Here is a 16,013-nt window from a genome sequence, read left to right on the forward strand (position 1 = left end):
TGATGAAGATGATGATGATGATGAAGAAGATGAAGATGATGAAGATGAAGATGAAGATGAAGATGAAGACGAAGATGAAGATGATGAAGATGAAGATGAAGATGAAGATGAAGATGATGATGATGATGATGATGATGAAGATGATGAAGATCATGATGAAGATGAAGATGAAGATGAAGATGAAGATGAGGATGATTATGATGATGATAAAGATGATGATGAAGATGATGATGATGAAGATGAAGATGAAGATGAAGATGAAGATGAAGATGGAGATGAAGATGAAGATGAAGATGAAGATGAAGATGGAGATGATGATGATGATGACGATGACGATGAAGATGAAGATGAAGATGAAGATGGAGATGATGATGAAGATGAAGATGAAGATGAAGATGGAGATGATGATGAAGAAGATGATGAAGATGAAGATGAAGATGAAGATGAAGATGAAGATGGAGATGATGATGAAGATGAAGATGAAGATGAAGATGAAGATGAAGACGAGTCTAACCTTCTCCAGAGAGATGCTGCTCCTGTGGATCAGATGGTTTCCATCTCTGGTGAACACAGGATGAATCTTCTGCCGAACCGTGAAGACCACGTCCGCCGGGATCTTGTTCGGCCCCTGAGACATGAGGAGCATCAGCAGGTGGAGACACCAGGACCACGATGAGATGTTCTCACCTGATCTCCCTCCTGAGAGAAGACCACTCTGGTTCCGTCCGTCCAGCCTGGTTCTACGTGGACGCTGAGGACCTTGTCTCTGATGCAGGACGTGCCGCTGTCCTCGTTCATCACCTGACACGAGCAGACCTTCATCAGAGACCAGCTCTGTCTCCTGGATGGAGCTGACCTTCTACTTTTCTGGAGATGTTGACTTTCTTCATGCGACCGTGGAACAGATCCTCCAGACTCAGGTGGAGGTCTCTCTCTATCGGGGGGTCCTGGACCGGCTCCGGGTCCAGAACACGTCCACAGAACCGCAGTGGACCGTCGTCCTCGTACAAGGCTGCGAGAGTCAGATGTTTGATTGACAGGTGTGTGTGGGCTCAGGTGGACCTACCTGAGAACGGGTTGTTGCTCCCGAAGAACTGCTGGAAGGTTTTCTCCGGGTTGTTGTGGTAGATATACTTGTCTGACCAGGAGGGGTCGCCGGTCAGCAGGGGGGCTCCTCTCCTCAGACCCTCCTCCCCGAACTTATCATAGATGGCCTTCTTATGACCTTCAACACACAACCTTCAGGTGAGACCAGATCCAGAAGAAGACCTGTGATGTCATCAGAGGCCGCGCTATCAAGGCCTCCAACAGGTGGCGCTTTGAACCCTTCAGGCTTAAAAATGATTGTGAGCATAATTTGTCTTTGTTACGGAGAAATAATCTTTAAATAAAACTTTATTAAGACATATATATTTTCAATGAACACAAATCATGCTCCTGAGAAATGAGCTTCTGAACATGAACTCTAGTGACAAGAAATGATCAATTAAACTTTCCTGATTTTAATATATAATAATATATAATATATCATTTAATTGATGAGATTGTGACACGTTTAAATTATACGATATAATTGTATTTTATATTCCAGAGACAAACAACTCTGTTGTGAATCTTTTAAAAGTTGTATTTTATATAACAAAAGTTGTATTATGTATAATAAAAGTTGAACTATGTATAATAAAAGTTGTATTATGTATAATAAAAGTTGTATTAAATATAATAAAAGTTCTATTATATATAATAAAAGTTGTGTTATGTATAATTAAAGTTGTATTATGCATAATAAAAGTTGTATTATGTATAATAAAAGTTGTATTATATATAATAAAAGTTGTATTATATATAATAAAAGTTGTACTATGTATAATAAAAGTTGTATTATGTATAATTAAAGTTCTATTATGCATAATAAAAGTTGTATTATGTATAATAAAAGTTGTATTATATATAATAAAAGTTGTATTATGTATAATAAAGTTGTATTATGTATAATAAAAGTTGTATTATATATAATAAAAGTTGTATTATGTATAATAAAAGTTTTATTAAATATAATAAAAGTTATATTATGTATACTAAAAGTTGTATTATATATAATAAAAGTTGTATTATATATAATAAAAGTTGTATTATGTATAATAAAAGTTGTATTATGTATTATAAAAGTTGTATTATATACAGTATAATAAAAGTTGTATTATGTATAATTAAAGTTGTATTATATATAATAAAAGTTGTATTATGTATAATTAAAGTTGTATTATATATAAAAGTTGTATTATGTATGTATTATGTATAATTAAAGTTGTATTATATATAATAAAAGTTGTATTATATATAATAAAAGTTGTATTATGTATAATAAAAGTTGTATTAAATATAATAAAAGTTGTATTATGTATAATTAAAGTTGTATTATATATAATAAAAGTTGTATTATATATAATAAAAGTTGTATTATGTATAATTAAAGTTGTATTATATATAATAAAAGTTGTATTATGTATAATTAAAGTTGTATTATATATAATAAAAGTTGTATTATGTATAATAAAAGTTGTATTATATATAATAAAAGTTGTATTATGTATAATTAAAGTTGTATTATATATAATAAGAGTTGTATTATGTATAATTAAAGTTGTATTATATATAATAAAAGTTGTATTATGTATAATTAAAGTTGTATTTTATATAATAAAAGTTGTATTATATATAATAAAAGTTTCTTGAATGTTGTGTTACTGTCATCATGATGAAAATGTGTTTCTAGTCATTTTGATAAACAAATAATAAAAACAAGTTCAGTTACATGTTTGATAATCATGTTTATATCATGTTTATCTGACGCCAGGTGAGTCCGCGCCTCACCTGTGACGTCATCACGTCACTCAACTCCTCGTCATAGTTCAACTGTCACTCACGGTCGCTCAGCACCTCGTAAGCTTCTCCCACGTGACTGAACCTGTCGACGCTTCCGGCCTCTTTGTTCCTGACCGGATGGAAGTGCAGCGCGAGACGACGATACCTGGAGCAACATCCGGGTACAAATCACCTTCAACACCTTAAACTGATCGACTTTCATCTTCCTTCACTCACGCGTCCTTGATGTCCGCGTCTGACGCGTCTCTGCTGATCTCCAGCGTCAGGTACAAGTCCTGCGACATCTTCACTGCAGAGCGTCCGGCCGTCTCCATGGAAACCAGAAGAACTCTCGCGAGACTTCAATGGCGAGATCAGGAGACGAGACAAACGATTAAACGCCTGATCAGTCAAAGTTTTACGAAACTATTTATATCATACATCAGGCAAATGTTTTTCTGATTTAAAAAATATTTAAATCTTGATCAAATCTTTACATGATAATATAATAATAATGTCAAATAATAATCTCAATAAACCTTATTTTCATTGGTTCGTCATGAGCACGTGATCCAGTGTTGACATGAGTTTGTCCAGTAGAGGGCGATAAACCGCAGTTATTTAGAGATCAATCGATACTAGTATTGTTTGTATCTAAAGATTGGATCGAGGTGTAAGTTCATCAACTATAGGTTAAATACATAAGTTGTTGTGTACTTGAACTGTACATTAAAAACACAGGAGAAACTGCTGACAAATGCTGACAAATCAAATTGAAGATCAAATTAATACTATAAGTTTAGTTAATGATTAAAAACGTTATTTTGGGAGCAAAAATAAATAATAAAAAATAGAATATGTATAAGTAACTAAATGGCTTTAAAGAAACTATGTCACTTAAATACAAAAATATTAACATTTAACGCATCTCTATGCGATTTTTAGTGTAGCGACGCCAGTGGACCAAAGTGGTAGTGTTTAGACGGGAGACTACATTTCCCATGAGCACTTGCTAAACGTCGCAAACGTTTGTAGCAGTTTTTTGTGTGTGTGTGTGTGTGTGTGTGTGTGTGTGTGTGTGTGTGTGTGTGTGTGCGTGCGTGCGTGTGTGTGCGTGTGTGTGTGTGCGTGTGTGTGTGTGTGCGTGCGTGTGTGTGTGTGTGTGTGCGTGCGTGTGTGTGTGGGTGTGTGTGTGGGGGGGGGGGGTGTGTGTGTGGGTGTGTGTGTGTGTTTGTGTGTGTGTGTGCGTGCGTGTGAGTGTGTGTGTGTGTGTGTGTGTGCGTGCGTGCGTGTGTGTGCGTGTGTGTGTGTGTGTGCGTGTGTGTGTGTGTGTGTGTGTGTGTGTGTGCGTGCGTGCGTGTGAGTGTGTGTGTGTGTGTGTGTGTGCGTGCGTGCGTGTGTGTGCGTGTGTGTGTGTGTGTGTGTGTGTGTGCGTGCGTGTGTGTGTGTGTGTGTGTGTGTGTGTGTGTGTGTGCCAGCGAGTCACGAGTTGTCGACACATTGTAACAAAGTAACAGACGCAGTTTTGACATGAAAGTTTAATTACCTTCTACTTATTGACCTGCAATAATCCTCAAGGAAACACGTTAAACACTGAGAGGTTAGATAAACAAGAGTTGCATCTCCAGAACATTGACGGTTCCTGGTTCTCGTTGGTCCTGGAGTTAGAAAAATGATTCTTAAAGAAACAAATACTAAAGATTCTGGAAACGTTCTTCAAAGTGTCCCTGATGTCGGGTCTCGGCCGTGAAGACCCGTCTGTAAGAAAACCTTTTCTTCAAGGTCAGTCTCTAGCGCCCCCTGTGGCGGATCCGTCCAGACCGGTAAACATCTCACTCTCTGCGGCGAGGGTTTCAGAACGGAGACTCCCAGAACCGCTGCCCTGGACTCAAGGCCCGCTTCAGCTGCTCATAGGTGACGAACATGACGATGTTCCAGGATCCCAGTCTGAGGAAGGACGGCATGAACCTGCAGGAGAACCAGAGTCAGGGTCCGGTCCGGGTCCACGGCCACGAGGCTTACCCTTTGTAGAAGGCGGCGGCTCCTTCGCTCCGCAGCATGGTGAGCGCGCAGCTGACGGCGCCGCCGTACTGACCCGAGCCCGAGTTCATGTAGCGCGTCTTGACCACGTCCACGGGCGACGCCACCACCGTCGTGCAGAAGCCGGCGGCGAAGGCGGCGCTGAAGTGACACGGGAGGTTGTCTGGAGGGAGAGAGAGGGAGAGGGTCTCAGCTGGAGGACACACCCCGGAGCACCAGGTGACCCTGACCCGGAGAAACCAGGTGACCCTGACCCGGAGACACCAGGTAACCCTGACCCGGAGCACCAGGTGACCCTGACCCGGAGAGACCAGGTGACCCTGACCCGGAGCACCAGGTGACCCTGACCTGGAGCCACTAGGTGACCCTGACCCGGAGAAACCAGGTGACCCTGACCCGGAGACACCAGGTAACCCTGGCCCGGAGCACCAGGTGACCCTGACCCAGAGCACCAGGTGACCTTGACCCGGAGACACCAGGTGACCCTGACCCGGAGACACCAGGTGACCCCGACCCGGAGACACCAGGTGACCCTGACTCAGCACCAGGTGACCCTGACCCGGAGACACCAGGTGACCCTGACCCGGAGCACCAGGTGACCCTGACCCGGAGCACCAGGTGACCCCGACCTGGAGCCACTAGGTGTCCCTGACCCGGAGACACCAGGTGACCCTGACCCGGAGAAACCAGGTGACCCTGACCCGGAGCACCAGGTGACCCTGACCCGGAGACACCAGGTGACCCTGACCCGGAGACACCAGGTGACCCTGACTCGGAGCACCAGGTGACCCTGACCCGGAGACACCAGGTGACCCTGACCCGGAGCACCAGGTGACCCCGACCCGGAGCCACTAGGTGACCCTGACCCGGAGACACCAGGTAACCCCGACCCGGAGACACCAGGTGACCCTGACCCGGAGCACCAGGTGACCCTGACCCGGAGATACCAGGTGACCCTGACCCGGAGAGACCAGGTGACCCTGACCCGGAGACACCAGGTGACCCTGACCCGGAGAGACCAGGTGACCCTGACCCGGAGACACCAGGTGACCTCGACCCAGAGACACCAGGTGACCCTGACTCAGCACCAGGTGACCCTGACCCGGAGACACCAGGTGACCCTGTCCCAGAGAGACCAGGTGACCCTGACCCGGAGAGACCAGGTGACCCTGACCCGGAGCACCAGGTGACCCCGACCCGGAGCCACTAGGTGACCCTGACCCGGAGACACCAGGTAACCCCGACCCGGAGACACCAGGTGACCCTGACCCGGAGCACCAGGTGACCCTGACCCGGAGACACCAGGTGACCCTGACCTGGAGACACCAGGTGACCCTGACCCGGAGAGACCAGGTGACCCGGAGACACTAGGTGACCCCGACCCGGAGACACTAGGTGACCCTGACTCAGAGCACCAGGTGACCCTGACCCGGAGACACCAGGTGACCCTGACCCAGAGAGACCAGGTGACCCTGACCCGGAGAGACCAGGTGACCCTGACCCGGAGCACCAGGTGACCCCGACCTGGAGCCACTAGGTGACCCTGACCCGGAGACACCAGGTAACCCCGACCCGGAGACACCAGGTGACCCTGACCCGGAGACACCAGGTGACCCCGACCCGGAAACACCAGGTAACCCTGGCCCGGAGCACCAGGTGACCCCGACCCAGAGACACTAGGTGACCCTGACTCAGTGCACCAGGTGACCCTGACCCAGAGACACCAGGTGACCCTGACCCGGAGACACCAGGTGACCCTGACCCGGAGAGACCAGGTGACCCTGGCCCCGAGCACCAGGTGACCCTGACTCAGTGCACCAGGTGACCCTGACCCGGAGACACAAGGTGACCCTGACCCGGAGAGACCAGGTGACCCTGACCCGGAGCACCAGGTGACCCTGACCCCTAGCACCAGGTGACCCTGACCCCTAGCACCAGGTGACCCTGACCCCTAGCAGCAGGTGACCCTCACCTGTCATCAGGTTGTACTTCAGGATGAGCTCCTTGATGATGTCATAGGTGACCAGCTCAGAACAGTTGACGATGGCGTTGCGGGTGATGTTTGGCAAACAACCTGTTTGATGACAAGTTAGACTCGTGTTCACTGATGTTGATGATCTTCAGTCATCGCTTCTTCTTAGAGGCAAATGTTTGTTCATTTTAATGTAGCGACTGCAGCTCAGGTGTCTTCGTCCAGAAAGACACTTGAAAACATCCAAACACCTCCATAATCCATGTGTCTTCTGGTGTCTAAACAAGAAGGATCTTCTCGCCTGCAGTTCATACAGAACTCTGCAGCCAGAATTCTGAGCAGCTCTAGTAGAAGAACTCACATTTCTCCTTCAAACTCTTCACTGGCTGCTCTAGTAGAAGAACTCACATTTCTCCTTCAAACTCTTCACTGGCTGCTCTAGTAGAAGAACTCACATTTCTCCTTCAAACTCTTCACTGGCCGCTCTAGTAGAAGAACTCACATTTCTCCTTCAAACTCTTCACTGGCTGCTCTAGTAGAAGAACTCACATTTCTCCTTCAAACTCTTCACTGGCTGCTCTAGTAGAAGAACTTACATTTCTCCTTCAAACTCTTCACTGGCTGCTCTAGTAGAAGAACTCACATTTCTCCTTCAAACTCTTCACTGGCTGCTCTAGTAGAAGAACTCACATTTCTCCTTCAAACTCTTCACTGGCTGCTCTAGTAGAAGAACTCACATTTCTCCTTCAAACTCTTCACTGGCTGCCAGTTTCTTTCAGGATCATTTTAAAATTCTGGTTCTTACTTTCAGATCTATTCATGGTCAGACCTTCCATCAGTGATCTGATCCAGACTTACACCCCAGCTCGGGCTCTGAGGTCTGTGGATTAGAATCTAGCTCCAGTCGCTAAATTAAAATGAACAAACGTTTTTGCCTCTAAAAAGTCGACAAAGTCTCGGACCTTTCCACAGGCCTCGGACGCCCTCTTCCCGGGCGATGGTCCTGTAGGCCTCCAGGGTGCTGTTGTACCTGCGCCCGCCGTCGGCCAGTCTCACCTGCGCCTGGAAGCGCACCTTGACCACGTCGGTGGGTTGAGCGAAGGCCACGGCCATGGCGCCGGTGGTGCAGCCCGCCATGAGCCGGACCACCACGCTGGCACCTGAGGAGGAGGAGGAGGAGGTGAGCTTCGTAGGTGTCGGAGGAGAAGGTGGTCTTCACGGCGGGGCCACCAGGAGGTGGTGCTGAGACCTTTCGTAGAAGGTCCAGAAGAAGAACTCACTCTCGGTGCCGCGGGTGTAGAACTGCTTCATGGAGTCGTAGAGTCCGATCCTCACGGAGGCGAAGCTCATCTGCCGCTGCAGTCCCGCCACGAGTCCGCTGTAGAGGCTCCGCGGGCCCTCGGTCCGGACCATGGTGGAGATGGTTCCGAACACGCCGCGGTACTTGGCGGCGCCGCCCGCCTTCGCCGACTCGCCCTGGATCTGCGCGACAGACGCCGTCAGTGACGCCGTCACACCTGTGGACTCCTGTGGACTCACCTGCAGCCGGACCTTGGCCGTGTCCAGGGGGAACGTGACGAGGTCCGCGAAACACGCGGCGGTGCCGGCGCCGAAGAACTTGACGGCGGCGGACGGCGGCGCGTCTGTGGCTTTGATGCCGACCATCGTGTCGCTGTGAGGCAGACGAGACACACTCTTGACCACCAGTTACAACACACACGGTTACACAACACCTCGTAACACTGAGTTTGTGTCATAAATGTAAATGTATTACAACATATCAAGTGTGTGTGCGTGTGTGTGTGTGTGTTTGAGGGAGGTGTGTAGGTGTGTGTGTGTCTGTGTGTGTGTGTGTGTGCGTGTGTGTTTAGGTGTGTTTGTGTGTGTGTAAGTGGGGGTGTGTCTGTGCGTGTGGGTTTAGGTGTGTGTGTGTTTATGTGTGTGTGTCTGTGTGTGTATAGGTGCCTGTGTGTGCGTTTGCGTGTGCGTGTGCGTGTGCATGTGCGTGTGTGTGTGCGTGTAGGTGTGTGTGTGTGTGTGTGGGGGGGTGTGTGTGTGTGGGGGGGGGGGGGGTGTGCGTGTAGCTGTGTGTGTGTGTGTGTGTGTGTGTGTGTGTGTGTGTGTGTGTGTGTGTGTGTGTGTGTGTGTGTGTGTGTTTGTGTGTTTTTACCTCGTCAGGTCTTTTCAAGAATCAAGTAGATCTTCAGAAAAGGCTGTTTTGTTTTTAAACTCAGTTGCGATGAGTCGACCAGGAGCATGACACCTGGAAATGAAATACACGTTATTGATCACCTACACTTTATTGATCAGCTATACTTTATTGATCACCTCTACTTTATTGATCAGCTATACTTTATTGATCAGCTATACTTTATTGATCAGCTATACTTTATTGATCACCTCTACTTTATTGATCAGCTATACTTTATTGATTAGCTATACTTTATTGATCACCTCTACTTTATTGATCAGCTATACTTTATTGATCAGCTATACTTTATTGATCACCTCTACTTTATTGATCAGCTATACTTTATTGATCAGCTATACTTTATTGATTAGCTATACATTATTGATCACCTATACTTTATTGATTAGCTATACATTATTGATCACCTATACCTTATTGATTAGCTATACATTATTGATCACCTATACTTTATTGATTAGCTATACATTATTGATCACCTATACTTTATTGATTAGCTATACATTATTGATCACCTATACTTTATTGATTAGCTATACATTATTGATCACCTATACTTTATTGATTAGCTATACATTATTGATCACCTATACTTTATTGATTAGCCATACATTATTGATCACCTATACTTTATTGATCTGCTATACGTCATTGATTACCTCTACTTCAATTCAATTTCAATTCAATTTTATTTAAAGTGTCTTATCATAACAAAGTTATCTCAAGACACTATACAGTTGAAATAAGACTACAGTTGATTAAGGAAAAATAGATCCAGCAATTCAACAAAGAGCAAGAAACAAAACACTGTACAGTGAGCAATGGCGAGGAAAAACTTCCTTTTAGAAGCAGAAACCTCGAGCGGAACCAGACTCATTGTTGACGGCCTGCCGCTTTGACCGGCTGGGAGGAAGGATGGGGGGGTAGACAGATGGATAAGGAGAGGAGTGAGGGAAATTATAGTGAGAAAAAAAAGGAGAGTGTAGGAGGGTCCATGGGGGTGCTGGAGAGAACTCGGGATCTGATGATGTGGTGAAGATCCTGGATGAGCAGCAGCTCTGGAGGTGGAGCCCTGGATCAGCAGCAGCTCACCTAAACTTTATTGATCACCTAAACTTTATTGATCACCTATACTTTATTGATCAGCTATACATTATTGATCACCTATACTTTATTAATCACCTATACTTTATTAATCACCTATACTTTATTAATCACCTAAACTTTATTGATCACCTCTGCCTTATTGATCACCTAATCTTTATTGATCACCTAAACTTTATTGATCTGCTATACATTATTGATCACCTATACTTTATTGATCACCTATTCTTTATTAATCACCTATACTTTATTAATCACCTAAACGTTATTGATCACCTCTGCCTTATTGATCACCTAATCTTTATTGATCACCTAAACTTTATTGATCAGCTATACATTATTGATCACCTATAATTTATTGATAACCTGTACTTTATTGTTTACCTGCACTTTATTGATCACCTATACTTTATTGATGAGCAATACATTATTGATCACCTATACTTTATTGATAACCTGTACTTTATTGATCAGCTATACTTTATTGATCACCATTACATTATTCATCACCTATACTTTATTGTTTACCTCTACTTTATTGATCACCTTTACTGTATTGATCAGCTGTACTTTATTGATCAGCTATATTTTATTGATCATCTCTACTCTATTGCTCACCTATAATTTATTCATCACAACTACTTTATTCATCACCTATACTTTATTGATCTGCTATACTTTGTTGATCAACTATACTTTATTCATCACCTATACTTTATTGATCTGCTATACTTTATTCATCACCTATACTTTATTGATCTGCTATACTTTATTGATCAACTATACTTTATTCATCACCTATACTTTATTAATCACCTAAAGTTTATTGATCACCTATCATGTTGTAAAAACACTGATTTAACTGCAGAGTGAATGGTGTATTATCCGTTTGTTACCTTGAAGAAAATATGAATCCGGTTTGTTCCTGAGTTGAAAATATAATCCTCTGGACTGGAGCAGGTTAAGTCCTGGAGCTTCTTCTTGGTGTTCTTCTCTTCACGAGAACGAGGCTCCAGAATATATAAGCAGCTCCGGCACATGACTGCAGACACGACACCTGTTTTCTCTTATGTTTACGCACGACATCTGAGCTCTTGTTGACCTGAAGTCACGTCATCACAGAATCATCTGTTCATCAAGTTTCTCTCAATATTTTCATATTTTTTAACCATTAAAACCACAAAATAATATGAATTATTATTAATATTAACGTCTCAGCAGCTCATGTTTCCTCTCGTCCGGTGTTTCCATTGGTCGCTCTGCCAGCCAATCACAGCAGGAGCCGCGGTGCATTCCTGCGGTTGAACGGCCTCACATGGAGCCTCATAACTGGGGTGCCGATGACCTCCAACACGCCTGTGAGACCCACACACACACACACACACACACACGGTCGCACACATTGTATGACACGTTACGTAAACTCACGAACATGATGAAGGCAGCGTTTGTTAATGTATTGCTCATTAACCGTCACGACAGCATCGACTCTGGGAACCTTCTCTGAACATTTCTGATCAACCAACAGTCAACATCTCCCACAATGCCTTTGTTCTGAGCTTGTTTTTGATACAAACCTTTTACATTATTATGATTTTTTAAATAGCGTTGATACCTGTGACCCGGTTTGTGTCCCATCATCGCCGTCTTCAATTATTCGTTGGATCTCGTTCTATTCTGTACGAGATTTAAACACATAACACAGGTAATAACATGGTTATAACACATGTTTCTATGGTTACACACCAGTCACTTTCTGAGGGTTTAAGCCAAACATGAGAAAGAATAAAGAGAAAGACTTCATATGACGTTAATATATGTTTTTGTTTTATACGTTTTATTCCAGATCTTTGTTATGAATATATTTTGAGGGAAAAACATGTGAATGTGACACAACTTCAATATTTTATTCATTTATTATTAAAGTATTAACAAAAGTACAAGAAAAAACGACTTCACTCAATTATACAACATTTCAATATCAAGACAAATATGCACAGAATCTGAAGGAAAACTGTAAGAATTTTGTTTCTCGTTTATAAAGTGGATAAATTATTAATAAGAGGATTTTTCTGATCTGCCAGAAACATTTTCACATCTTCCATTTTAATTTTCTTACGCTGTTCCAAAGTGAAGATCTTGGATGTTGTTGATTGAATCTGGAAATAAATGAAGATTATTTGTGTGAACATGTCGTGTTGATGTTGAAGATGAAAGATTTATGTATCATTAAAGAAAACTATTCAAGAATTAAAAAGTCTAGTCTTTGAACTTTTGATCTATTATTCAGCGATTTTCCTGGAGATCTATTTTTGTTGGACAGAACGACGTCGTGGAGGTCGTGACGGAGGTCGTGACGGATCTCTGGAGCGAAGGTCGTCGGGCAGAGACTTGGAGTTCAGCCACTGAGCGCCTGGACAGAAGGAAGTCGACACTTGACTGGCAAACCCTGACACTGCAGGTCCCTCTAACTTCGGAGCAATGTTGACCACTGTCCCTGGCATGTGTTGTCGTCACGGTTACACAACTGTTCTGCTCAGAAGAACACCAGCGACACCGCGACACACACACACCTTCACACACACACCTTCACACACACTCAATCTTCAGGACGTCCAGGCCGGCTACATCGTAACGCAAGGAGAACCTTAAATGGAGAAAATCTGTGGACACACAACGACACACAACGACACACAACGACACAACGACACACAACGACACACAACGGCACCTGAACTCTGTCAAATTACACAACAGAATAGATTCTCATTCACACAAACAAAGCATGTTTGCAGAGAAAACTCATCTCATCAAATACATGTTGTGTGAGCTTCGACTGTTGCAGTGCATTCTGGGAATTTTGGTGTCAATAATCATTTGCATTATGAATTTGGCCGAGTATTGTTACACAAGTGACACCAAAATGTTTTGATGATGACAAAAAAACTTGGTGTAATAAACACAAAAAATAAACACTTTTTTTTTTTAAGTTAGAAATATTAGACTTTAAATAATCTTCTTCCTTACATCTGTGTAAAGTTGAACTTAAGTGTGTAGTTGTGTGTGTGTTAAAGTGTGTATCTGTGTGTGTGTGTTGTTGTGACTCTATTGTGTCATCAGTGTGTGTTTGTACAAAACTCTCTTTTCATTGAAACATTGACATTAGAAAATCATCTTAAGCTCCACTGAAAAAACTTTGTTGTTCTGGAGATTAAATCTTGTTGATCATAACCACACCCACTCTGCTGTGATTGGTCAAGCATGGAGGTTTGTCACCGCACGTCATCAATCCCAGAAGTCTCCACATCCAAGGGACTCGTTGTATAAACAAAGCGTGATCACAGCTGGAGGAGGAGTGAAGCCATATATAAGCCAACATAATAATGGACTCTCGTAACCTCTCGTTCGTCCAGATTTCAGAGCAACTTTATAAAGTAATGAGTTTAAAACATGGTCATGATGAGAAGTTACTGCGTCTTGAAGAACATTCACTACATGACACCAGAGTCAATACTAGGTGATGTTGAACTAGTATGTTTATAATGATAGTACTCTTAGAGTCAAACACTTTTTGTATAAATATCGTGAAACTTTACATGAGTGTTGAGTCTATTTTAACACCTGCACGACATCTTGTCACGAGTCTTCAAACCTCTGTTGAGATCTTGTTTCTGTTCACATCAAACATGTTCACAGTCGATACACAACTGTTGTCGTGACTTTCTTCTGACGGTTCGGAAATACTTCCTCGCTCTGAGGTCCAGTAAACAAGACACTGGTTCCGCCCAGAACCGGTCTCCCGGGCTCCCACCTCTCACCTATTTAACTGAAACCGAGCTAATCTCCGCCTGCACTAAAAATAAAATCTTCAATGACGTAGACCACTGACCCCCCCAGGACCCCCCCCCCCCCCCCCGCACCTCTCAGACCCGCTGCAGGGTCAACAGTACCAGAAGTATTTCAGCTTGTTGAGGTAAAAAACTCTGTCTTATATTTTAAATATCACAAAATCAAAAACAAAAAAAGAGATAAAACTTGTTGCAGGTTTGACAGACAAATACTTCAAAAAATGATTTCATCCAGATGGTGATCCAGAACACCTGTTCCTCATCACCGTAGCAACAAGTTTCAGTGACAATCACGTCAACACTGGCAACAACATTATCGCATGAAGTCATTAAAAACAATCTACGCGTCAAAGAGACAATAACTAGATAAAGTTAAAATACAAAGTAGCAAAACCACAACCTGGACGGAGCGAATAGAATCGTTTATCATCAGATAAATACGTCGTGAAAGTCAGTCGTGAAAAGACGATCTGACTAAGCGCTTTGTGACCCTGGTCTGGAAATATATATATATATATAAATAAAAATTGTTTAATTACTTACTTACTTACTATTTAGGTCAGTGACGTCACAAAATATGTTGCTAATGAGAGGAAGTAGAAAAAAAACACAGAAATAAAGAGCAGTGACACAACATGATGTAATATAAAACTTTATAAGAAGAAAACTGTATTATTATGTGTTGTAAAATTGTAACATATCGTGATCTCACCCAAATAATATAGCAAATATGAATCTTGATGAAAATATTAACTGTGAATGACATATATGTAGAATATTCTTTAAAATATACCAGGAATCTGTATTGGACAATATCACTGTTTTTAGTACTCATGGAAGACGCTTAAAGTGTAACGTCGTGTTTTTATTTACTTAAATAAACGTTTATTTTTGTGATGATTCACGACAAGATTTGTCAAATAAGCATTTTTTTTTCTTCTGTTATTGTAGTGCGTTCAGCGGGACAGCAGGTGGCGCTGCTTCATCCAAGCGTCATGTCAGGCGCAGAAGAAGAAGAAGCATCACAGTAGCATTAGCCGTTAGCTCGTCTCCGAGGCGCCACAAACCGAGCCAATGTCCGACCAGTGACGTCACCAGAGTCGCTGTCAACACCTCGCTCTCTTGTTTGTTTGTTTGTCAACAACCCAGTGACGTCATGGAGCGGCAGCTGCATTTAAACCTGCTTTCGTCCAGACCTCCTGTGGCAGCTGGACTGACGTCAGGATCCAAGATGAAGATGGGGTGAGAACATATATATATGTGTGTATTTATATATAAATATACATGTCATAATGTTAAGAACATGTGTTTAATGTGTTTAATGTTCACGTTGAAATATAAATACAACATGTTTTACTTCTGCGACGTCACGACTACACGTATCTCCATCAAAATATTGTCAATATCAGCTTTTTATTATTTACTCTTAACCTACTGAGCAGGTCTGTGTATAAAATAAATATTATTTCATCTTCATGAAAACAGTAATATAAGAAAGGTGTTGTAAAGAGGATTTCAGTGATTTAAATATCATTTCCTGTGATAAATATTAAAATATTAAAGAAATCGATTATTAAAACCGGTGAAAATGATAGAATTTATGGTCAAACTTCTTAATACTATTATTAAACTGTTACTATAAAAATACTATCATTATACTATTATTATAATAATACTATTATTAAACTGTGACTATAAAAATACTATCATTATACTATTATTATAATAATACTATTATTAAACTGTTACTATAAAAATACTATCATTATACTATTATTATAATAATACTATTATTATACTGTTACTATAAAAATACTATCATACTATTATTATAATAATACTATTATTAAACTGTTACTATAAAAATACTATCATTATACTATTATTATGATAATACTATTATTATACTGTTACTATAAAAATACCATCATTATACTATAACTATAATAATACTATTATTATTATGTTACTAAAA

General features: G+C 42.2%; 3 protein-coding genes across 5 annotated transcripts in view; 1 reads left to right on the top strand and 2 right to left on the bottom strand.

Annotated features, from left to right (window-relative positions):
• The window catches only part of LOC148065698 (dnaJ homolog subfamily B member 13-like), a 3,946-nt gene extending 754 nt beyond the window's left edge, over nt 1-3,192 (bottom strand). Inside the window, exons 1-6 of the mRNA XM_087806771.1 lie at nt 3,103-3,192; nt 2,928-3,031; nt 1,067-1,225; nt 864-1,012; nt 688-801; nt 515-628 (exon numbers count right to left, since the gene is read on the bottom strand). Coding sequence (XP_087662897.1) covers nt 515-628; nt 688-801; nt 864-1,012; nt 1,067-1,225; nt 2,928-3,031; nt 3,103-3,170 — 708 coding nt within the window. The 5' untranslated portion in view covers nt 3,171-3,192. The remainder of the gene's footprint in view (nt 1-514; nt 629-687; nt 802-863; nt 1,013-1,066; nt 1,226-2,927; nt 3,032-3,102) is intronic.
• A 1,246-nt stretch (nt 3,193-4,438) lies between these two features.
• On the bottom strand, nt 4,439-11,200 carry ucp3 (uncoupling protein 3). Its single transcript, XM_087806772.1, has 8 exons — nt 11,087-11,200; nt 9,048-9,140; nt 8,417-8,549; nt 8,158-8,359; nt 7,840-8,037; nt 6,878-6,979; nt 4,888-5,068; nt 4,439-4,833 (listed from the first exon to the last, which is right to left on the bottom strand). Exons 3-8 carry the CDS (start codon nt 8,540-8,542, stop codon nt 4,719-4,721), a joined length of 924 nt encoding a protein of 307 aa, XP_087662898.1. The 5' UTR covers nt 8,543-8,549; nt 9,048-9,140; nt 11,087-11,200; the 3' UTR covers nt 4,439-4,718.
• Nucleotides 11,201-15,052: 3,852 nt separating this feature from the next.
• Nucleotides 15,053-16,013, top strand: part of ppme1 (protein phosphatase methylesterase 1) — a 31,618-nt gene continuing 30,657 nt past the window's right edge. For all 3 annotated transcript variants that reach the window (XM_087807897.1, XM_087807898.1, XM_087807899.1), the window contains exon 1: nt 15,053-15,280. In XM_087807897.1, the coding sequence (XP_087664023.1) occupies nt 15,195-15,280 (86 nt within the window). In that variant the 5' untranslated portion in view covers nt 15,053-15,194. The remainder of the gene's footprint in view (nt 15,281-16,013) is intronic.

Source organism: Callionymus lyra, chromosome 14 (assembly GCF_982586985.1).
Source record: "Callionymus lyra chromosome 14, fCalLyr1.hap1.1, whole genome shotgun sequence".
Taxonomy (NCBI): Eukaryota; Metazoa; Chordata; class Actinopteri; order Syngnathiformes; family Callionymidae; genus Callionymus; species Callionymus lyra.